The 23,839-nt window shown below is 39.1% G+C and overlaps 1 protein-coding gene across 2 annotated transcripts in view; it reads left to right on the top strand.

The window, feature by feature from the left end:
- ADCY8 (adenylate cyclase 8) overlaps nt 1–23,839 on the top strand; it is a 137,992-nt gene that overhangs the window by 104,789 nt on the left and 9,364 nt on the right. For both annotated transcript variants that reach the window (XM_075085835.1, XM_075085836.1), the window contains 6 exons: nt 2,115–2,316; nt 6,781–6,870; nt 8,250–8,422; nt 12,077–12,158; nt 17,856–18,014; nt 21,629–21,775. In XM_075085835.1, coding sequence (XP_074941936.1) covers nt 2,115–2,316; nt 6,781–6,870; nt 8,250–8,422; nt 12,077–12,158; nt 17,856–18,014; nt 21,629–21,775 — 853 coding nt within the window. The remainder of the gene's footprint in view (nt 1–2,114; nt 2,317–6,780; nt 6,871–8,249; nt 8,423–12,076; nt 12,159–17,855; nt 18,015–21,628; nt 21,776–23,839) is intronic.

The following is a 23,839-nucleotide window of genomic DNA, read 5'->3' as shown; positions in this document are numbered from 1 at the left end:
TTCCAGTTCAACACTTGTATCTCACGTGTTCTTTATATCCTTTCCCTCAACATGACCAACATTTCCCCACATATACTCTGACTTCTGCCTACTTTTTCCAAAAAAATCTTTTTTCCTTTTAAACATAAATATTTTCATTTATCCTGTTTTCTCAAGGTATTTTCTACAAATATCAGTACTGTGAGGAAGATACACTCACAGTTTTCACATAAACTACACAGTTCATCTTTGGTGTCTCCTTGGTGCAAATATTTTGGACTCTATCCATCACCTGCAAACATGGCCAGAGCTAAGAAATACCAGTTCCGACACAGACTGATTCTCAAGCTTGTCCTGCTATGTCCATGTATCCTCTCCTGCCATTATCTCAGTGTGGTTTCCTCCTCTCGTTGGCTACATACCTGTTAGCTTAAGGTGAAACTTTCTAGGGTGGAAGCTTTAGTTAACAGGCTCAAACCACAGATCTGAATTCAGAACTGTATGACTTTAGAATTTGCTCTTCTAAAGCCAAATTTGAATAGCCTAAAATTGAGGAGAGTTTCAGGTAGGTTGAGATATAGTCCATTCATATTCAGGGAGTGGACGTGGCTGACCTGAAAAATGAGGTAAGAAGAGCGATGTTGATGTTTTCAATTCTATTTCCACCTTGCACCCTTAAATTTGTCTTACTGTAGGGCACAAGTGTACAAATAGCATCGCAGCCTACCCGAAGAGAAGAGGGATAGGTGATAGGTAGCAAAATCTGAAAATTTATGTTTTCAATAAGACAAAACATACGTTTAGAGAAGGCTTAATGAGCAGAGTACAGCTTACCTACATTCAGCACCTGGAAATGCAGAATTCTCCCTGTAGCATCCTGACAGTCCACTTCCAAAGATTTTTTCTGTTAGACATTATGATTGAATTACTGTAGTGTACTGGCACGTGTACAACTAGGTTACTAGATATTTTAATCATTCAATTCAGAGTCTCAAGTTTAATCATTCTCCTTAGAGCAAAAAGGCAAGGGAAAGCAGAGTGAAGAAGGGAGAGGTTTGCAGAAGTAGTGGAGTTACTTTTTTTTGCATGGGTTTGATCTTTGGAGAAAGAGACACAGGAAGACAATGATGGCACAAATGGGGACAAAAAAACTTGACTTGTGAAGTTCTGAGTGTTTTCTTCTCAGCAAAGTAAAATGATTTACTGCATTTCCCAACCACATCAGTTTCTTGGTTGACTTCAGGCCCCAGCTTTAAGCAGGAAAAAGGAATACATTTAGAAAAATATAATGGAAGTCAGACTAGAATAAATTATGGGGTTTAACAGTTTATTCAGAGGAATTGAACTGTCTATTCTGTGTACACACTTAACAATACTTCATTAAGGATCACATTTGCAAGAACAAAGTTTATAGAGTATGCCAAATGACATGTTTTATTTAAACATGTTTGGATCATAGAACACCTTTTCATCTGTTTTGCATTTTAAAGGGCTTCCATGAAAACAGTAGATCAGTTCTTTTGCTTTTTTAGAAACCAATGACATTCTTAGCTGCAGTTGATCCACTATTAATTAAAATAAGGGGAACCTTTTACTTCTGTACTTATTATATCCTGACTTACTCCAGAAAACAGGCTGCATTATTGCTTTCCCTTTAGAGTCTATGACCCTCATAGTAAGAATTTAAGACCTGTGTTGTGCTATATACAAAGTACCACGCTACTAAACTACCCCCAAACTAACCTGCTAGACTGGGAACCAGGTCATACATAAGAGGCATCAGGATCCTGCAGGTTTAATAGATTTGCTCTAAAAGAAATTTAAGGCACAACTGAGTCCCAAAAGAAAGGACATTCCTGCCACTCAGACTCTATATAGACAGATAGAGGCACTGGCAATGATTTCCCTGGCTTGTTTCTTCAACAGCAGTTTCTCAGCAAGAAACCATGTGAAACAATGGCAGACCTATGGAACATGAACCAATCTTTGTTTTCATGTGTTTTTTCCTAGACTAATTGTCTCAGATTTATGACAACTGATTTTTTCCTAGTCTTAACTGTTACACATTTATTTTTATTAGCAGTGGTATTGTGCTGAGGTTTAATGCTGGGTTCTCTGTTTTTTTTTCTTCCCAGGGTGATACCAATGGTCATTCAGTTTTCTATTCTGATTATGCTGCACTCCGCTCTTGTGCTAATCACTACAGCAGAGGATTACAAATGTTTACCCTTAATGCTCCGGAAAACTTGCTGCTGGATTAATGAGACCTACCTGGCCAGGAATGTCATTATATTTGCATCCATTCTGATTAATTTTCTTGGAGCCATCATCAATATTGTAAGCTTATAGGGAACCAGGGAATATTATACAGGAAAAGGCGATTTATGAATTATTAAGCTTGCTACAGGACTTGCTAACTAATGTGTTTATAAGCAGTTATGATTTGAATATAAAAGGCAAAGTACCACAGCTTCAGGAAATTCAATCTGTTGCTGAAACTATGTATTTCTGAAATATCTAATTATTTCTCCCTCATGAGTATCATCTGTTTTTAAACCCTTTTGCTACTTTCTGTTCAATATATCTACCCTTTGAGGACCATGTTGGTATACTTTCTTAAACACTGTCAACCCAAGTAATTCTCATAGATACTAAATTCTTCATCTCACAGTTCTCCCATTAATTAGATTAAAAACATGAGAAATATCAATGAACCCACAAAATACCTTCAAAGAAAGGATGGAGCAGGTCAAGCTGAGCCAGTAACCACAGCATAGAAAAAGAAGTTTAAAAGCATAAAATCTAAACATACTTTGCCTTTGCTCATTTAGTGGCTTGACAAACCCCTTTGGCCCAGATTCACCTTAGCTGAAGTACCAAACTACAAGCAGAGTTACTCTCAGTTTACTTTATAGTCAGTGCAGAAAAACAGGCATCCCCAAAGATTTCTTTTGATCATGCTGGTCCCAATAAGGGAAATTTTCTCTCTCCACTGCCCACACAGGGAGTTTAGTCTGATTTACACATCTCCACTAAGACTCTCAAGCATGACAGATCTAGAGCAGAGTTTACCAGTATATCTCTGAGAAAAGGCATGTACCAAGCTTTGCTTAGTAGCTTTGTCTAGACAAAAATATAGATAATTTAATACAGTGGGCCTAGGTCTATACAATGACACAGGGTAAAACAGTAGGGACTTATATGCAAGTACAATAGAGCCCTGATTATCTGGATGTCTTCAGAAATATGGGGCAGGTTTGCATGAATTAATCAGCTAAGGAGGTCGATGTTATCTACCTGGACTTTAGCAAAGCTTTTGATACTAGGTCCCACAACATCATCCTAGAGAAACTGGAGGCTCATGACTCAGACAAGTGTACTCTTTTCTGGGTAAAAAAACTGTCTGGGTAGCCAAGCTCGGTGATTTGTGGTGAACAGAGTTAAATCCAGCTGGAGGCAGGTCACAATTGATGTTCCAGCACTGAAAACTGACCAGGGCTCAGCTTTGGGGCCAGTCTTGTTTAATATCTTTATCAATCATCTGGATGAGGGGATTGAGTGCACCCTCAGTAAGTTTCCAGATGACACCAAGTTGATCTGCTTGAGGGTAGGAAGGCTCTGCAGAGGGATCTGGACAGGCTGGATACATGGGCTGAGGACAGCTCTATGAGGTTTAACAAGGCCAAGTGCCGGGTCCTGCACTTGGGTCACAACAACCCCATGCAACGCTACAGGCTTGGGAAGGAGTGGCTGGAAAACTGCGCAGTGGAAAAGTACCTGGGGGTGTTGGTTGACAGTGGCTGAACACGAGCCAGCAGTGTGCCCAGGTGGCCAAGAAGGCCAACAGCATCCTGGCTTGTATCAGGAATAGTGTGGCCAGCAGGAGCAGGGCAGTGATTGTGCCCCTGTGCTCAGCACTGGTGAGGTTGTACATCAAATACTGTGTTCAGTTTTGGGCCCCTCACAACAAGAGGGACACTGAGGTGCTGGAGCGTGTCCAGAGAAGGGCAATGAAGTTGGTGAAGGGTCTAGAGCACAGGTCTTATGAGAAGAGGTGGAGGGAACTGGGGTTGTTTATTCTGGAGGAAGCTGAGGGGAGCCCTTATCGCTCTCTACAACTACCTGAAAGGAGGCTGTAGTGAGGTGGGTGTTGGTCTCTTCTCCCAAGTAACGAGCGATAGCACAAGAGGAAATGGTCTCAAGTTCTGTCAGGGGAGGTTTAGATTGGATATTAGGAAAAATGTCTTTAACGGAAATGGTGGTCAGGCATTGGAACAGGCTGCCGGGAGAGGTGGTTGAGTTGCCATTCCTGGAGGTATTCAAAAAATGTTCAGACATGGCTCTTTGTGACATGGCTCAGGCGGAATGGTGGTGGTGGGTTGACAGTTGGACTTGATGGTCTTAGAGGTCTTTTCCAAACTTAATGATTCTATAATTCTATGAATTAAGCAGATTAATATGTCAGACAACTTTGCTGATGTTGAAGCCTGAGCCAAGAAGTCGGTGAATACCTCACTGATAGATTAAAAGTAATTTTTTCATCACTCTTTCCTCCTGTAAAGCACATTTTTGCTATGGATGTAGCTTTTTCATCGGAACTTTTTTCTTTTTAAATATTTATTTTCATCTAGATGATACCAGGAAAGCACTAAGTGACAGTAATAACAGTAGCAACTATAACAACACAACAGCAGCAATAATTATCCTGTAATAATCAAATAATTATAATTATTATATCATTGGAGTAAGTATGTTGAAATCTGATACTTCAAGGGTTTGCTTCATCTTTTTCTAACAGATTTGAGATTTTATTAAGTTTCATTGCTGTCATTCTTCCATGATTGCATTTAGGTTGCCAATTTGTAAAGATTCAGCATCTGCCTGTGTTTTTAGTGATACCAAGCAGTCACTGATATGAGAGTTAGTCAGAGAAAGAATAATGTAGCCATTGATTGTTATCCTTACAGAGAAAATATAAATACAGTAAATGACAGGAAGTTCAATAGGGCTGAAAACTTCCTGAATATAAGGACAGTGGTACATTGTGGTATAGATCACTAAGGAGAGTTGCAGAATTTAGGGATTTTAAATTGTGTTTGACAAATATCTGTCAGGAAATATTTTAGTAGAATTAATCTTGTTCTTGAAACAAGATGATCTCTAACGTGCTATCCATACCCAGTTTGCTATGGATGTGATGCTAACAAGATCCTCCCTGACGTGTTGTGGATTATCTTTAAGATTGCATCCATTGCAATCTTGTGGGATGGCTAATCCAAAAACAGTCAAAAGAGATATAAATCTTTTTACTGTCATACCAGTGGGTTTCTATAAAGCAGTAAACAGTTATATTTATTGTCATACATTTAGAATGGCAATGACTTGAATCATTGAGTCCTACAGGAAATCACAACATTCATATAACCTCATTATTTCATATGTCAAAATCCTGCCTTAATAATACTTTGCTCAGGAGGGATCTGTGTGCATTTAAGAACAGGGAATGCAGCTCAGCCTCGCAGCTGTATACATCCACTGAGTTCAAATGCACCCATTTGGAGGGTACTAAGACTCAGAGGCTTTCTAACAAGAGCCATTTGGCTTTGGTTTCACCAGGGGAGGAAATGAGTCTTGCAGTTCTTTACATCAAGTGTATTCTTATTGCTGTAACATTAGAATAAAGTTCCTGATCTTGAAAGTCTTTTAAAAAGACACCTTAAGGGGTTGTCATGGCACTCTGCCACGCACAGAGGTTCTGTACACCTCATAAACTTTCAGAAGGTACCATTAACTATCTGTTGTCATGGAGGACTGCACAGACAACCTAGATAATGTTGCTGCACTGCAGAGATGACTGAATTGATGAAAGAACAAACAAGAGAGTTCCAGGTTCAAAATTCATTAGAATGTAATTATAAGAAATTGGGCCTCATTAAACAAACTCTCTAACTCTGTTGGAAAGAAAGACAGGGGAACTAGCTTGTACATACCGGCTTGATGAAAAGACCTAGCATAAACATCCAGATTGGATTAATATGTGTTAATATGTGTAACAGGAGACTCCATCTGCTTTAACTGGCAAAATATGAAACGATTAAAGATTTCTTTCCTGTATTCTAAGACCATAATGTATTGCAACTCAACATTGCTGTTTTGTTTATATTTAATACACTTGGTTTGAAATACCATTAAAATGAATGCAGGTCATAACAGTGAAAGGCAGTATTACATTCTCAGAACCATTGTATCATGAATGAATTTTCTTTCCCTTCCATTCTAGGCATGCGAAGTTGCAGTTCTAGGACTACATTATGTTTTGGCACAAGCCAATTCTGTATGACGCCATGGGATTTTGTCCCACATCTAGAAGGATAACACTGTCCATAGCAATGTAGCAGAAAAAACTGCTTGCAGACAAGTGCACACATGCAGCCTGATTTTATCCTCCCAATTTAATATTTTTCTCGATAGTTTATAGCAATAGTGAGAGGGTAATTCTTAAGAGTCCAACATCAGTCCTCTTGAAACTGCCAGAGAAGCTCATATTTCACCTTTGGCAACAAGAGAGCACAGGAAGGCTACTCAGATGCTGAATGTCTGTAGTATGAATAGCTCCCCCCTTTCCATTTAATCTCCACAGTATGTTTTCTTACTGTCCATTTAATCCTTAGTGCCAGTTAGGGAGCTGGCACAGAAAGGAGCATGTCAGCGAGTTCCATTCCTAAACCCATCCATCCAGCCATACAAGCATTTAGCCACCAGTGCACAATATAGCCCTGATTTTGTTTTCTTTCTTGACAGCTATGGTGTGATTTTGACAAACCAGTCGCCCTGAAGAATGAGACATTCAATTCATCTGCATCTTTTACAGACATCTGCTCCTATCCTGAGGTAATTCTAAGGGTACTTTTGAATCTGAGGCACAGATACACGAAGGTTACATGGCAACCACTACCTGGAATCAGTGATGTGTGCACGGGTGGTGGAGTCAGGTGCCTCAACAGCACTGTGAAGCTGAACCTTTACTTCTACCCATATGCTGATAGAAAAAGCAGAGGTGGATTACAGAGGAATTAATCTTATTGTCTAATGGGACATTAGAACCAAGCTTCAACCTTTGGACTTCATACAGAACCTTTTGTTGGAAACACATCCAGCAATGATTCAATGCACCTACTGCAATAAAACACACTGAATTCCTATGAAGCTAATGGAGACTAATTCCTCTTACATTGCAAAAACCAGCAGTCATTCTGCTGTAGTTATTTTAAATTTGCATTTGGAACAAAAAGAAATCCTCTCTCTGATGAGTAAGCAGATAACAAAATCAATGGGTTGTTCATGTGTAGATATAAGAAGTATGCTGTTTAAAAAGTTATATGGCTGTGTCATGATACTGCCAGCAGTATGTGGCAAATTTTAGGGATGCAGACTTTCCTAAAGAGGAACTGTACTGAAGAAAAACTGTACTCAGAAAAATGAATGCTATCTCTCCTAAAGATGTATGATAGGAATTAATTTAAACTACATTTGGACTGTGGGTGTTGGTGTTTCTATTTTAAATCTGAATGGCTCATGGCCATGATTGTCTCTCTATATCCAGTATCAGCTGTGTGGATTGCATTTGACAGATGACTAATCATTGAGAAAAATGAGAAAAAGAAGGTATTAGAAAGTAAGATATGAATAAAACTTCCAGGCATCATATTTTAAGAGAGTAATATAATTAAGTTAGAACTGCAATATTAAAAATAATAATAATAATAATAAAAAAAAAAAAAAACAAAAAACGCTCAAACCTGTGACTTTATCCTCTCTGCAAGTAGCATGGGAAAAGGATTAAAGCAGGAATAGGATTCTCCCATCCTGATTAATGTGGGTCTTATGGTAGTTCAGAATCCAGAGGAATATAAATTATTTTCTCTCAGCTGACTTTTTATCAGTAAACTATTACATCTCTCCCTTTTCTCTTTTCAATATACCATACAGCATTTCCCTTCTAATACAATGAAAATGCCTTAAAGGCACAGAGAGGGATTTGTGCTAACATGGAGGCAGCATGAGAAATAAGGAATTTGTAATTTCATATTCTATTTTAGCAAACCCCTTATTTTCAAAGTGCCGTGCACCCTAAGAAGGCTTAGCTGAGCACTGAAATCCAGAGCGATTTTTTTTTATACTTCTGATCACTTCATCATCCATGTAAATATTTATGGAGTTAATATGTAGTCACTGATCACTGAAAGTAACGACTGCTGTTTTCTATTCAGTATTTTGTCTTCACCGGTGTGCTGGCAATGGTGACTTGTGCAGTCTTTCTTCGTCTCAACTCTGTCCTGAAGCTGGCAGTACTTCTCATCATGATTGCGATCTATTCTCTGCTGACTGAGACCATTTATGCTTCCCTTTTTCTGCAATATGACAACTTTAACCACAATGGAGAGTAAGTGTTCACAGCCCCTTTTAGGAACTGCTTTTTAATAAGGTAATGGGTCAAGTCTTCCCAGAGTGTATACATATAGGGCAGCACCATAGTTAAGTATGGAGTGGTGGTTGCAAAAGGCAATGACTAATCCAAAAAGATTTGTAATGTGATTCTTTCTCAGGCCTTTTTATTAAAAAGTTCATTTTATAAGGACATTTAAGCATTGAGCAGGGTTTGTCTTTTATGTTTCCCATAGTCTATCCATGTTGCTAAAAATATGCATTACAGTGCATATACATTGGTTGATTCTATTCTTGAAAACTCCAGAGATACTGATTGAAACTCTTACCTCAACTTCAGACAACAGGAGTGAACAATTGCTTTAGTTTATTAACTGAATAAAATCCAAAATAAAGCATGTAGTTGTGAAAGATATAAAGAATACAGGGGTGATCCTATTTTGTAGGAGTGCGTTTGAAGGACAGACTACTACTCCCAGGCTTCCTTCCCAATAAGAGGAGTTAAAGAGGAGAAGAGAAAAGCCACAGTACTTAGCAGTCAGATGCACATTAAGTGTTGCAATAGCTGAATCTAGAGCAGCAGTGATTTAGCTCATTCAGAAAAACACTTCTTCAGTCTTTGACACTTGACCAATTTGGTATTGCAGTTGCGTGTGCTTGTAAGTGCATGCCCAATGAAGATCCTCGGAATGACTGAAAAGTATGGATTTGCAGTACAATTAGTTCTCACAACAGCCACATCTTTACAAATAGCAAGGCTCTGCACTCATGTCTTTCCTTACTAGCTTTCTACAGTAGCAGGCACTACTGATTTGGGATCCAATTCCTTTTTCTAATGCTTGTTTAATATCTTTATCAATCATCTGGGTGAGGGGATTGAGTGCACCCTCAGTAAGTTTCCAGATGACACCAAGTTGATCTGCTTGAGGGTAGGAAGGCTCTGCAGAGGGATCTGGACAGGCTGGATACATGGGCTGAGGACAGCTCTATGAGGTTTAACAAGGCCAAGTGCCGGGTCCTGCACTTGGGTCACAACAACCCCATGCAACGCTACAGGCTTGGGAAGGAGTGGCTGGAAAACTGCGCAGTGGAAAAGTACCTGGGGGTGTTGGTTGACAGTGGCTGAACACGAGCCAGCAGTGTGCCCAGGTGGCCAAGAAGGCCAACAGCATCCTGGCTTGTATCAGGAATAGTGTGGCCAGCAGGAGCAGGGCAGTGATTGTGCCCCTGTGCTCAGCACTGGTGAGGTTGTACATCAAATACTGCGTTCAGTTTTGGGCCCCTCACAACAAGAGGGACACTGAGGTGCTGGAGCGTGTCCAGAGAAGGGCAATGAAGTTGGTGAAGGGTCTAGAGCACAGGTCTTATGAGAAGAGGTGGAGGGAACTGGGGTTGTTTATTCTGGAGGAAGCTGAGGGGAGCCCTTATCGCTCTCTACAACTACCTGAAAGGAGGCTGTAGTGAGGTGGGTGTTGGTCTCTTCTCCCAAGTAACGAGCGATAGCACAAGAGGAAATGGTCTCAAGTTCTGTCAGGGGAGGTTTAGATTGGATATTAGGAAAAATGTCTTTAACGGAAATGGTGGTCAGGCATTGGAACAGGCTGCCGGGAGAGGTGGTTGAGTTGCCATTCCTGGAGGTATTCAAAAAATGTTCAGACATGGCTCTTTGTGACATGGCTCAGGTGGAATGGTGGTGGTGGGTTGACAGTTGGACTTGATGGTCTTAGAGGTCTTTTCCAAACTTAATGATTCTATGATTCTATGAAAGATTTTCCCTTGTGTGAAAATCTTAGAGAATTCAGAGTAATTTCTACTCCCTGTGTCAATGAAATTCCCTAGCGACTTTTATCACAGAGGAGTAAGAAAGAGCCAGAAATATCATCTAGAGTAGCCAACAGCCCAAGACATAGGGAACTCAGCTAAGATGCTCCACACTCAGGACAAGGATCTGAACTTCAGCTCTGTCATTAGGGAGCATGAGGTTCAAGGCTGTGTGACTAGAAATTTAGCTGTTTTCTTAGCTAAACCAATTAGTTAAATAAAAGCTTTTGCCACTCCCTGTGAAAACCCATCTAGCTCCTATATTTGTGGCTATAACTACATTACCACAATATGCAATAACAGATTACTTCATTACTAAGACCTTTGAGTTTGTTGCCTTTAGCAAGTGTACAAGCGGTCCTTCTGGAATGAAATCTTTGGGAGGTTGTATTTCATACAACTTCAAAATGGAAAACATGTGAATTCCAACGTGTTTGCAGATGACAAAGATGTTTCTTGACTGTCTTATTGTCTATACTTATGACTCATCCCATTTCCTCACAGTAAGTTCTTCATTAGGCCTAGAAGAAAGTTTCCTTTTGGTTTAGTCTCCACCATGCTCTGCTCTTTCTCTAATTTCTCTGTCATGGCAGCCCTCCTCTGACAAATATCACCCGATCTTTTTTCCCAAATTACTATGGAAAATGGATTCAGGGTCTGGACTTTGCTTCATTCTTAGAACTTAAGGTAGACAGAAGACTGTCCCAAAGTCTCTTCCAACTTCCAATCCTTCTTTACTCATTTATTAACTTTTTTCACAACTTCAAGCTTTAAGCACCTCTCATCCATTTCCTCATCTGTCCTCATCTCCCTTCAACAAAATAATTGCTAAGTATCCATGCTTGAGCTGCATCCAAATTTACTTCTTTCTCCCTTTTGCTTTACTATAAGATTGGCCCTGCCAGTTCCCCAGCCTCTTCATTTATGTCTTCCCATGGGAAACATGCCTTTTTAAACCCCACTGATAACACAGAGATACTCACTTTCTTCCATTTTGTCATCTTTCCAAATAACTGAAACTTCTCCGCATACTTAAAACTCCCTTTAACTGCTCTGGACCCCTCACCTTATTTTGTCACTCTTTCTTCATGCTCCACACACAGAACCTCAGTGATTTCATACAGCAGACTTCATACAGCCAGTATCTTTTTGGTTTACCGTCTTTGCATTCCTACTCTCTGCAGGATTTTCCTTTACTTCCCCTGTCATAAGCAGACATTTGTTCTCTGCATTCCTCTTTGTGGCTCAGTAAAACAAGCCCTAATTACTGTTTGCCATTTTTTAAATTCCCCATTGATCCACACTTCCTTCCTTAACTCAGCTGTCATGTTCTCTGAACCTTTCTCACAAGACAGGGATGTGTAACTTCCAGCACCTGTCTTGGGCTTCATTCATCTTTTATCTCCAGGCCCATTCACGGGGCTTTTACTTTCACAGTCTGGAAGTTTCTTTCTCCCAGCTCCAGCCTCAATCTTTCCCCATCCAGATTGCACCTCCTGTACTCTGCAGGGACTGTGGTGTTCATCATTGTTTACCAGGCTCCCAAGAAAAGAGACTGACTGACACACGCTTGCATATCACATTTGAAAGAGAATGATCATCACCTTCTGTGTACCTACAATTTAGTTATTTAATCCATTTGTCTCCAAACAGTGAGCACTCCAATTACACTCCTGTTCTCTTGAACTAATTATTGCTAAGTTCAGTTTCAAATACAAGGGATTTTTAAAGAACAACAACAAGTACCAGGATGCATTATGATATGAAACTTCTGAACAATTACTACACTGACAAATCAATAACTGTACTTTACTTTGGATTTTTTTTCCAGCACAGACTTCCTGGGTACAAAGGAGGCGTCTTTACTACTGATGGCAATGTTCCTTTTAGCTGTATTTTATCATGGTCAACAGGTAATGCAAATATTTGCTTTAACCATTCCCTGTATCACTTGCAATTACAGGATGTGACATAATTACTTTCAAAATACCAACTGCCTTTTTATTCACTTGAGTGTATGACCTCTAACAATTGAATAAACTATATGCAGAATCTGATTAAAGAAAGCTCACATCTGACACTGCCTAGCGTTCTTAAAGAACATGTGCAATATTGTATTCAGCAATATGCAAGTTATATTGCATTTTCTAATAGAAACTGAAGGAACAAACAGGACTTCATTTATCTTAGGTACATGTACAATTCCAGTGGCATTGACTGCTTCAGTGCACTTGAGTAGGCATGAAACCAAAACAAAGAAAGGGAATAACAAACAGTAAATAACAAAACTCCCATGAAATAGCTTAGTATGTTCATAGAGGGAAAAAAACCCAGATTTGAGGAAATGAGGACAATTTCTGGCTATGCACCAACACTAACTTCTTTGGGTCATGGACCACTTGCAAGAATTCTTTCACATGGACCTAGATCATAAGCAAGGTTTAGGGACCTCAAAGATTTAAGCTTGATATCCTCAAGGAGAAACTGAGAAACCAGGTATTTCAAGAACCCATACACAGTGCACAGGGAGAGTGAAGGATGACAAATTAAGATTTAAAACAAGTGCATTGAGTAAAAACCACCTAAAGTAGGGTATTTTGTCCACAGTGCTTCTGGTTGGCAACCTTTAGGCTGCTGCATGTCAAACATGCTGACTTCGGGAAGTTTCTGTTCACATAAAGGCAAATGGGACCATTGATTTAAAGGAAGCAGCAACAAAAATTGCCTTTAGACATTGTTCTGCCTGTCCAACTTGCTTAAAGATTTTCTCTTCAAGAGCATTAGGCTGATTAATACCAGCATTTCTCAGTCTTAATTTGAGTGAGGCAATGAGAGGAATGTTGCTGTGATTAATAACACAATATTAAACACTTCATTAAAATATTGTAACAACTTTATAAGTTGTACAGGTACCTACAGGCTCCATTCCTTCCACAATAGAGCAAAAATAAAGCAACACCTAAATAGTCTAGCAATTTTCTTCAATTTTATCTTCTTTTTGAGGAAATGAGGAATGAGTAAGTAGGGCAAGGGATGAAACGCACTTTGTGCCCAGATTTAAGTTTGACGGAAAACAAAGTACTTTGACATATTTTTATCAAGACATAAAGCCCATTAAGGGAAAATATGCAACAAATAAGAATTGCACATCTCAGATTTGTGATAAGCCTTATAATATTCCCAATTATTCTTAATATATGCAAAGATACAAATAGAAGGGTTGGCAATTGTCTAAACTAAGAGTAACTACTAAGAAATAGAATGCTAAAGGAGTTTAGGTAAAGCAAGGATTAGGCAGAATCCAGGCAATGCTCTTCAGGATCACAGTTCTGAGTGTAAATGTCTGTCTTCTACAAAAGCCTGACCTGGAGTGTTGAAGAGTATTTTTCAGCACAGAAGCCTGTTAGCACAGCAGAGTCTTTTTCTATCCTATTAATCTTCCATGTTCCATAAAACAGGGTGGCTGCACTCAAACTACCCTTGGAAATGGTCCCTGAGATGTGTTAAGTCTTGCTTGCATGTTCTCCCAAACGACTCATAGGGCCACTCCATCAGTTTAACAATATCCAACAGCAGTGCCCAGGAACATTTCCTTGTTTTGTTTAATTTCTTATTATAGAGTTAACCTAAAGGTCTCTGTATAAATTCCAAATAAAAAATATATTAAAATTTAATCCAGAGCACATTTAAAAAAAAAAATCTCTTCAATAATCTGAATTGATGGGGAGAGCAGTAAGTCCAGTAAAACTTTCCTCCAGCACAGCTTTGCTTCTCACAAACTGCAGAAGTATTCTGAAGTAGAATAACTTAAAACTTGCCTCATTCTAGATGGATTTACAAAAAAGATTACTTTTGTAAGGCTAAATTTATGGGCCTTTAATTTATTAACTTTATCCATTGTGATTTAAAGTTAATCCCCAATTTTGCACCCAGAATTTTAAGTTACATTCCAGAAAAAGTTGTGTGAGACTCTCTAAACAGACTCAGAGCTTTCTTAAAATCTTACCTGTACTTCAGCCAATAAATCTCAAGGATTTCTGGTGCTAAACCCATAACTAAAAGTAGTTGTGTTACTACTACATGACGTCAGGCTAAATAGACTAATTCCTTATTAGAAATTCAATTTCATCTAGAAGCACATCTTTCAAATACAAGTAATACATATTTTACAGCAGTGTTTCTGCAAATTAAACTTGAGAAAAAGCATGACAGAAGTGTCGTGGATAATTTCGAGGCTAGACTTATTCTGTTGTAAAATGCGTTCATTTACTGCTTTAGCTTTTTAATGTGTTAAATAGAACTTTTTGTATAAACATAAACTATCCCTTAAAACCTGATCAAAATACAATACTATATACAGTCTCTTTACTAGAAATACACCTCTAGTGAAAACACACAATATAAATAGTCTATTAACCCTGACCAAAATTTCTGTCGTGGCTTTAAAAGGAAATATTTTAATAACAGCAAAGAGGGAATAAAACTGCCCACAGCAGACTCAGTCCGTCCTCCCCTTCCACCCCAATTGGACCTAAAAAGAGGCTTTATAAAACAGAGGCCAAAATCCTCTCTGGTTTATTTTAGATTGTAGATCCAAGTGTGGATCCTGTATATACCAGATGAGTGTTCTGGTGTAGGCAAGTGTTGGCTGACTAGTTTGCTCCTCCACTTCTGGGGCTCTTTGGTACAAAAGAAGACTTGAACTTTGACTGGGCAGGCGCAAGCAGCTATGTACCTAATAACCTCTGGATGTCAGGGCCGTAGCTTAGCTCTACAGAGCCTTGTGGGAAGGGAGGAAGGACTTACAGCCCTGCACAGCAGTTTATCTGCAACAGTCACAACCCCCTGAACCTTCTTCATGCTTTGGAAAAAGAGGAGGAATGGGGAAATACAAAGAGGAAATTGCTCCAATTGAAAAAGATAGGAAGAGACATACCTAATTCTGCTATCATGCTTCACATCTCTTCACTACCCTTTCTCGATTCAGATTTTAGTGCAGTGAATAAAGGATATTTCCTTGTTTTACATGGAGTTAGACTGTTTTCAGTCGTTGGAAGTATCTCTTTGGGATGTAAATCCTCTTTTCTCATTCTATGAGGAAGAATATTCTGCCCCTCAAATGCTGGTCCTTACCTTGTGCTTTCCTTGCATGTGGCAATCGTCTGCAGAGGGGTGGGGTTGTACAGAATTTAGAGGCCATAGGTACTGTTAGACTTTCTGTGTAATACATGTTCGCTATTTTCTTCACTCACTGTTGGAATTGGGGGTATTTTGTAGAGCTGTATATCAGGGCAAGAAAGTCTGGACGTTTCAAGATTTATGTTGCAGACAGCCATTTTTATTGGCACCACCATGCCCAGGAACATTTCTTTACACAATAAAAAAAAAACAAAACCCAAAACTCATCCTTATGATTTTGTTAGTTTTAACAAATATCAGAACTTAGCATAGCAGCTTCTTAAATTTTTCTATTTTCAAACCTCATATGTAGCACACCCTTTTATCTCTGAACTGACAGCGTTATCTCAGGTGTCCACTGATGATGCAAGAAAAATATTTCATGTTACAATGTTATTATAAATAACCAGACTGACATTACCTAAAATGTAAAGATTAGCTGCTACTATTCTGAGCTAGGTTTATAGATGTGACATTTTCCTGTACAGCAGCACAAAAAAATCAGCTGTGAAAAACTGTACTACAGTTTGTTGCAAAGCTCTTGTTGTAGAGGCATTAAATATCTGAAGCATCAACAAAGTCAGAATCCACCAGCAGCTCCTGCTCCAAGCCAGTCTGTAAAACACCTTTAGAACTCATTGCAAAATTATAGTCACTGTTGCCTTCTCAGTCAGCAGAGATAAAAGTCAGTTATGATCTGGGATGGGCTCTGTCTTCTAGCACAAAAGGAAGGGGGAAGGAAACTGAAAAATGTTGAAAAAAGATTGTTTAAAAATACTTTTTCCTGACAGATTTTTTGGTGCAATTAATTTAGGGAATTAATAGTCACAAGATGGAAGATCAAAATATTAGAACAAGAAAAGAGGTTAATTGTTTATAAAGGTGGCAATTTCATCCAGAGGGCAAGTAAATCACTGCTAAAATGCATACAAACTTTGGAAGTTTATATCAAACCAGGCTCGCTTTTAGCTTTTAGGAAGGAAAGCTCCCTGGAGTACAGTCAAACTGTAAGCCCCCTTGCAAGGTGTTTTGCATTGTCTTCTGAAGAGCTTGCCATTGGTAATGCCAACAAACAGCCCAAATTGCTGGTGATGAAAAATGTGGACAGGACTGAACCCCTTCTTAGTCGCTCCCACCCACTGCAGGCTAGCCTTTTACCTCAGCTTGGCAGGTGAGTTATACCCCAAGCACTTCCTTAATCCCAACAACTTTTGGCAACCCATTTGATGTCTCTCCCAATTGTAAAATGCATTTATTTGCTGGTATAATGCGCTCCTCTGCTGGGTGTTTGATTACTATCTCTGGTTAGAGCATCTCGAGCTGCACAAATACCTTTTCTTTCAGTTTACTGCACACAGATATATCTCCGTCATTTTCAGTAAGACTGTAGCTTAATAAATCACCCCTTGTGCAAGCCACAGTGTCACCTGTCTTAAAATCTGATTAAAACTCTCCATCAGTGTAATCCACTCAAAAGTTCTGGCAGTGTTGGTCTTGTCCATGTGCTGACACATGTGCCTCTCAGGCAAACAACATGATGCTTCGTGTTCCCTGCTTCAGCTAGCAGACAGTTGCCAGTTATATCTGTATGAATATGCATTTATAGGTGTATAAATATAAATATACTATATATATATATTCATATATCAGCTGTGTCATGCAGCAATCTTCCCTTTTTCCCCCACACATACAGCGCTGAAAACCATTTAACTTTGGTCTTTATCTGAGGGTATCAGGCACTGCCACCGCGCACGTGCTAAATTGCGACCGCAGGCTCCGGATCAACAAAACACCAGGGACAGAGTATTCAAGGGAGTATCAAATAGCATGGTTTTCACTATCTTTTATAAGACTTAAAATGCAAAGAACTGCATGTCCCAATAGCAGAATTACCTCATTTTGGTGACACAGATTTGAAAGTCCTTTGGGGAGTGTGTTGGGCTGTTATATATAGTTTTGTTGAAAAATGCTCATCCTTGAGAACTACCTGTCTGCAGAGTGTTTAGAACGGCCCTTGTGCTATTTCCTCATGAAACCCATTTCATTTGAAAACACATATGGAAAGGGGAACATATGTATTTCACACCAGTACCAATATCTTCCAATACCTTATCTCCTGTCTGACTCTGTTATCTAACTACTAAAGAGGTGTTTAAAAGGAAAATAGGTTTGTGTCATTTTCTAGCCGCTGACCAGAGCAGTAATATGACAAATATTATTTTGCCCAAGATTCCTCTGAGACACTTACCATACACAAGGCAAAGAATTATTCTTTTTCTGGCAATGAAATAAAATCCTTTCAGAGTCAAAGATCTTCAGCAGCACTGAAGGCAGTTACGTGGTAGGAGCAGCCTGCCAGGATGATGATACCATGTCTACTCTTATCTTGTCTGGTTTTATTCTTGCCTTTTTCTTCCTTTCTGGAACTACAGCTTGAATACACAGCAAGGCTGGATTTTCTGTGGCGTGTTCAAGCAAAAGAAGAAATCAATGAAATGAAGGAACTAAGGGAGCACAATGAAAATATGCTACGGAATATTTTACCCAGTCACGTAGCCCGTCACTTCCTGGAGAAGGATCGGGATAATGAAGTGTGTAACAGTTTTATTTCTGATACTTTTGTCTATTTAGCAAACAAAATGCTGGTCTGTTAGAACTTAGAACTGTTAGAATTGTTAGAACTTAGTTCTTGATAGGATTCTTTACATGAAAACTGCCAATATCTGGTATCTGATCCACATTAAAAAAAAAAATCATTTTTTAAAGTAAAGGTTTCTGCACTTCTAGGACCACATCTGGGGTGGTGTTTCCAGGTTCAGGCTCACCAGCAGGAGACACACAGACCTGCTAGAGGGAGTCTAGCAAAGAGCCACCAAGATGTGTAGAGGCACATGGTATACGAGGAGAGGCTGAGAGCTCTGGGTTCATTCAACCTTAAGAGGAAAAAGCTGAAAGAGGATCTCATCATTGTCTTCAGCTACCTAATGGGTGTTTATAGAGAAGACAGACCTAAACTATTCTTCAATGTGCAAGTGGAAGGACAAGAGGCAATGACACAAGTTGCAGGAAAAAAATCACTGTTAGATATACAGGAAAAAAGATCCCTGGGAAAGTGGTCATTGCAATAGGACTCAGAGAGGTTGTGAAATCCCCAGCCTTGGAGGTGTCCAACCCTCAACTGAACAAGGCATGAGAAAATTGACGTATTTAGCCCTGCTTTGAGTGGGAACTGTATTAGATGACCTTCAGAGGTCCCTTCCAACCTATGAGTCTATGAAAATCTAGTATTCCTAAAAAAGATATATGAATTTAACAGAATGCCTGTGCAACCTTAAGATAGTTCAGTGTTGCAGAAGTATTATTACAGCCCTGCCAGTCATCGTGGAAGGAATCTGTGCAACAGGCTGCAACAGACTCAAGCCTCTTGCATCTTCGGACCCAAGAGAACATTTTTGCCATTTCACATTGCCCCTGAACTGCCTCTTTGGGACAGTTAATGAAATACCCATTTCAAAAACATAGTTTGTGGCTATGTTCCTAAAAAGTGTTTGTAGTACACAAAGAAAAGCTTGATAATGGAGTCTCTGGATATTCCTAAGGCAGAGTTTGAAGACAGGTTGTTGAAGGGATAAAAGAAAGTCGAGAATTTGTTTCTGAAAGCAGCAGTAAGTCACTCCTTATCTGAAATAGGCAAATGAATATTATAATAGTATGACTGAATAAAGGCCATTGTACAATGAAATTTTCTGGAATTTTCTCATGTAATGTTGAAGTTATCTTTTATAATGAAGAGGTTACCAATGTTGCAATATTCAGGTTGCCAGTACTGACATATCCAGTCATTGTGCAGCAAAAAGGAATCAAAGCTACCCTTTTCTGATTGTACTTTTCAGAAATAGATGTAGCCAGATAAATTAGACTGCACAGTAAGGAATCATTGTGTTCTGAAGATGTGATTTCAAATATCACCTGGGGAAGGGCGACATAGTGAGAACCTACAAGAAAAGGCACTTTAGAAATCAGCCTCTTGAGGAATTTTACACTCTGTGGGTATTAAACTGCCATAAAAGCACTGCTCTGCACATGTGAAAATTTGTGTGTGAAAGCAACCAGGTTAAAATGCTTCATTGCAAATGAAGCAGGTCCCAATACCAACCATGAGCATATTCTGGCATAACAGCATTATGTATTTTCAGGGAATATGTGTCCTGTCTTACACATTCATTCACATACACTCACATGCATAATAATCTTCAAAAGCAAACAGATGTCCCATGGATCACCGCTGATGCTTCAATAATTTGCTGCTGAATTCAATTCCACCACCCCTGCTTTTTGTAAGGCAATTTCTAGAGTGACTGTACTTGGGGATGATTTATGTAACATCTACCAGACTTCAGTACAATCAATCCTGCAGTTCAAGTCTGGCCATTAAGTCAATTTCTCTGCTTCAAAAAATGAATTCCCAAACGTGTACTGTAAGCATTTTCTCATGGATATATTATTTCTGTCTTGATGCTTCTTACCAAAAATAGAAAAACTTAGCAGCTGAAGGCTTCTGTCTTCACAATCTGAGGAAAGAGTATGCTTGAGTGTATATATGCTTCTCCTAACACATATTGACTAGTCTTCCATAAGCATTCACGAACAAACTTATTACTTTTTTCTATACCTATGAAAGGGAATAAGAGTGTCCTTAGAGTATGGTTTCAATGACTCTGCAGATGTTCTTCAGTGAAAAAAAGTGTAAGAGCAGGAAGGGAATCAGTCATGGTTTTTCTCAATCAAAGCTTTGTGGTGTCCTTGAAAACCAGTAGAATTTTCCCACTTACTGGAGCACATATTGTTAGAGTCTAGATAAGGAGCAGCATTATAAGCATAAGTGCAGGGAAGGGGTTCAGGATGCTTTTCTAGGGAGAAGCAGGATGAAGAAAGAAGAGGAGCCTGAGGTATTCATGTCAGGTGTATGGTGTCCAGCTGTAAGTCCTTTCATCATGACAGCAAAGCACTAAAATTTCCTAAAGCACACTAACAAGGACATTGAAAAGCAACTACTCCAGGTCAGAATGTCATAAAAGAAGTCCCAGAACATAAATGAAAGTATCAGCCATTGGGTAAAACTACAGAAGTGGAAGCTAGAAAAACATTAAACAAAAGAGAATGCAGGTACTTGTGCTATATCAGCCAGTAAAAAAGCATAGGCGGGGGGGGGGGGGGAGGGAGGGGGCAGGAGAGGGAGGGAGGGGTGGGGTAGGGCTATGTCCTTGGCATTTTAAAAGTTGAAATTACTTTTGTTCCTAAAAATTTTTTTGTGTTCAGAGAAGAACTGACTGCGGTTTCACATATATATAATCTCAAGAACCCATCCATAAATAAATCTGTCATTCAGTACCAGAGTGAATTAGATGAATAACATAAGCGGAAGCTTATCCTAGGTCATACTTTATCTTAATAACTTCCTGTGTCCGATCCCTTTTAAGCTGCTTTCTGTCCTCAGTAACTCCATTATCACCCTCACTTCTGTTTCTCCCTCCTTTCAAAACCTAAAAGCAGGAACCTCTCTCAGAGCCAGGCAACCGAATGTCTCCATAGTCGCCTTAGGATGTGAATAAACCTGCGAATAAACAAACTTGGAAAGAGCTGCAGTAGTGTGAAGTACAAATTATCCATCAGAAAATGTGGTAGCTGAAAGGACTTTTTACAAAGACGTCATATTAGACATTTTAAATGGTCCCATCTGATCCCTGTTAATCAACACATTTAGAAATATATTGTCAACAGCAAACATTTCTGAGACAAACTTAAACAACAATAAATAATAAACACTAGGTTCCTTTTACTTGCCTAACAGTGTTTGATTCTCTGGTATTCATACTTGCAAAGGAATCCTTCATTTTTTAAAGTGGTTCCCCATATAAATCAGAATTAAAATTCTATTTCAGTTTTGCTGGTGTAGCCCCCGACCTCAGAAGCAGAAAGAGCAGGCTTTCAAAGAAAGGGCAAACCCTGCATAGAATCTATGAAAAAATGTAAGAGCTGTCAGCCTCCTCCTGTTGAACTTGACTAACACTTAATATACTAATGCTAACCTCAGATATTAAGGTATTATGCATGGCAAAGATAAGAAACCTACATTTACTGCAGCCCATTAAATTATTTTCCTTATATTACCACTTAAACTGATTTTTCTTCATTGTTCTTTTAGGAATTATACTCTCAGTCCTATGATGCTGTTGGTGTGATGTTTGCTTCTATTCCTGGATTTGCTGACTTCTATTCCCAGACCGAGATGAATAACCAAGGAGTAGAATGTCTGCGCTTGCTGAATGAAATAATTGCAGACTTTGATGAGGTAATACCAGCTACTAGAGGAAATCTGACAGCGCTTAAATGATGAGTTTCCAAATACCAAACATGTCATCCTAAACTATCTAATTTAGTAACTATTCCGCTTCCAATAATTGTCTGGGTTTTTTACTCCAATTACTATTACAAGTGTCTATTTTGCTTTATTTGCACTTAGTCTTGCCAAACTTTGGTCTGAATGACCTAGTGAGATAGAGGCTGAAGTCAATAGTTACTTGTGTATAAACATGCATATAAAAGCACAATCTGTGCCAGTGTGTCTAGAAGTAGAACATGCTTTAATTCTGTAGACAAAAGAAGGATGAAGATATTTGCAACAGTTGTGGAAAGTAGTGATCTAAATCCAAACAGATTCTTTTGAAGCCATTGGCTGAATGGACTCAATGAATGTTAAAGGTAAACCAGTGTCAAGCTAAATGTGAAGCACACAGCTCAGAATCAAATGTTGGGTAGAGAATGAAAGGTGGTGACATATCAGCTGAGGAGACTCTTCTGGTCAGGTATGCTATGCAGAAGCAAATGAAGTACAGCTGCTTGCTTTACTGAGGAATTCAGAGGTGAAGGGAAATTAAAAAAAAAAAATAGAAAGGATATAGAAAAGAAGAATTTATTTAGGTATGCTGTCCAGTTAATTTCAGACAGGGAATTCAGGAGGTGATAAGATAAACAGGAGAAGAAAAGTCAGATCCCCAATGTAGTGAAGAGGAAGTCAGGAGCAAGGTGCATGCTTGGCGCTGCGTACTCTGCCAACTAGTTAGTAAGGAAGCTTAGACAGGTGGTATCATGTCCTGCAATGAGCCCAAGAGGAGTTAAGAAAGGGGACAAAGGATAGACCAATGAAGAGCTTTGAAAAAAACTTTAAATCTAGTCAGGGTGCAAAAGTAAGGCCAAAATTACCTAACATGGGGAATTTTAACTCCTGCAAGCAGTTTTAAGGAGTGTGTAGCCCTCCTGAGCTCCCCGAGTGGTAGAAGCAGAATCTGAGGCTTCTCTACTTAACAGTGAGATTGGCTCTGAGTGCCAGACTGGAATGGTCCAGATAGAAAAGGGGAGGGGAAAGGAAGAGGTGGTGGTGGTATCATTGGTCCATAACTCTGTTTTTGCAGAAGTTATTTAAAGAGGAAGTGTGAAGAAGATAGCCTTTTCAGAATTCTGCTGAGCAAGGCAAGATTAGTACTAAACTGGACAGCAGAGAAGAGGGCACATGGATAGCAAGATGTTATTGAGAAACAGTAAAAAATCCTGCCCAAGAAATCATGTTCTGTTTAATCTCTGTTTATCCCAAGGAATTTTTTAATTAATTTCTGTATTGTGGTAGAGTATCAGCTGGAGGATTAATGAGTGTCTTGTCAGCTTAAAATTAAGATGCAGTTCAAGAAAACAGAATTTGTTCCCTCAAAAGGAGCTGGATCTGGATCTCACATCCCACATGAGCTATGTAACCATGGAGCAATTGTCTAAATCAGAGAAGGGAAAAACTCCACTTAGTTTGTGGTTTGAAAAACGAGAACATCTTTTACTACTTTGGCTCTCAACTCAAAAAGCATTATCAGAATGCAAAAGATTGAGTTTTCGAGAGAGGACAAGAAGACATACTTTGTTTTTGCATCTGGACCAGGATTCTGCCCGTAGATTAAGCATACAGAAAACCTTTTTTCTAGAAAACTAAAGCATTGGCAGAGTTCAAATCTCCCCAGGATTTAGAACACAGCTGAATGAACATTTGAGAATCAGTGTCTCTTTATTTAGTTAGTTAGTTCTGCCTCAGTCCTACTTTAAACACCTATCTCTCTTTGAGGATCTAGCCTAGAGTTTTTGGTTTGGGTTGGGTTTTTTGCTTTGAAGAGCAAGTATCTCCAAGGGCTTCAGAGGAAGGTACTGGAGGAAAAAATGAAAGTGGAAGGCATATAACTGAGAAAAAGAGATTAGGGAAAAATTTCTTTTTTTTTCATCCTGAGCAGCAAGTAGCTAAGGCCTCTCACAAGTTTTAAAGAATTTATTTTCCATTTGCTCATATTACCTTCATTTCATAAGTGGAACACAAAGGCAC

This window comes from Phalacrocorax aristotelis, chromosome 2 (assembly GCF_949628215.1).
Source record: "Phalacrocorax aristotelis chromosome 2, bGulAri2.1, whole genome shotgun sequence".
Lineage (NCBI taxonomy): Eukaryota > Metazoa > Chordata > Aves > Suliformes > Phalacrocoracidae > Phalacrocorax > Phalacrocorax aristotelis.
This window is presented reverse-complemented; position numbering and strand designations above follow the sequence as displayed.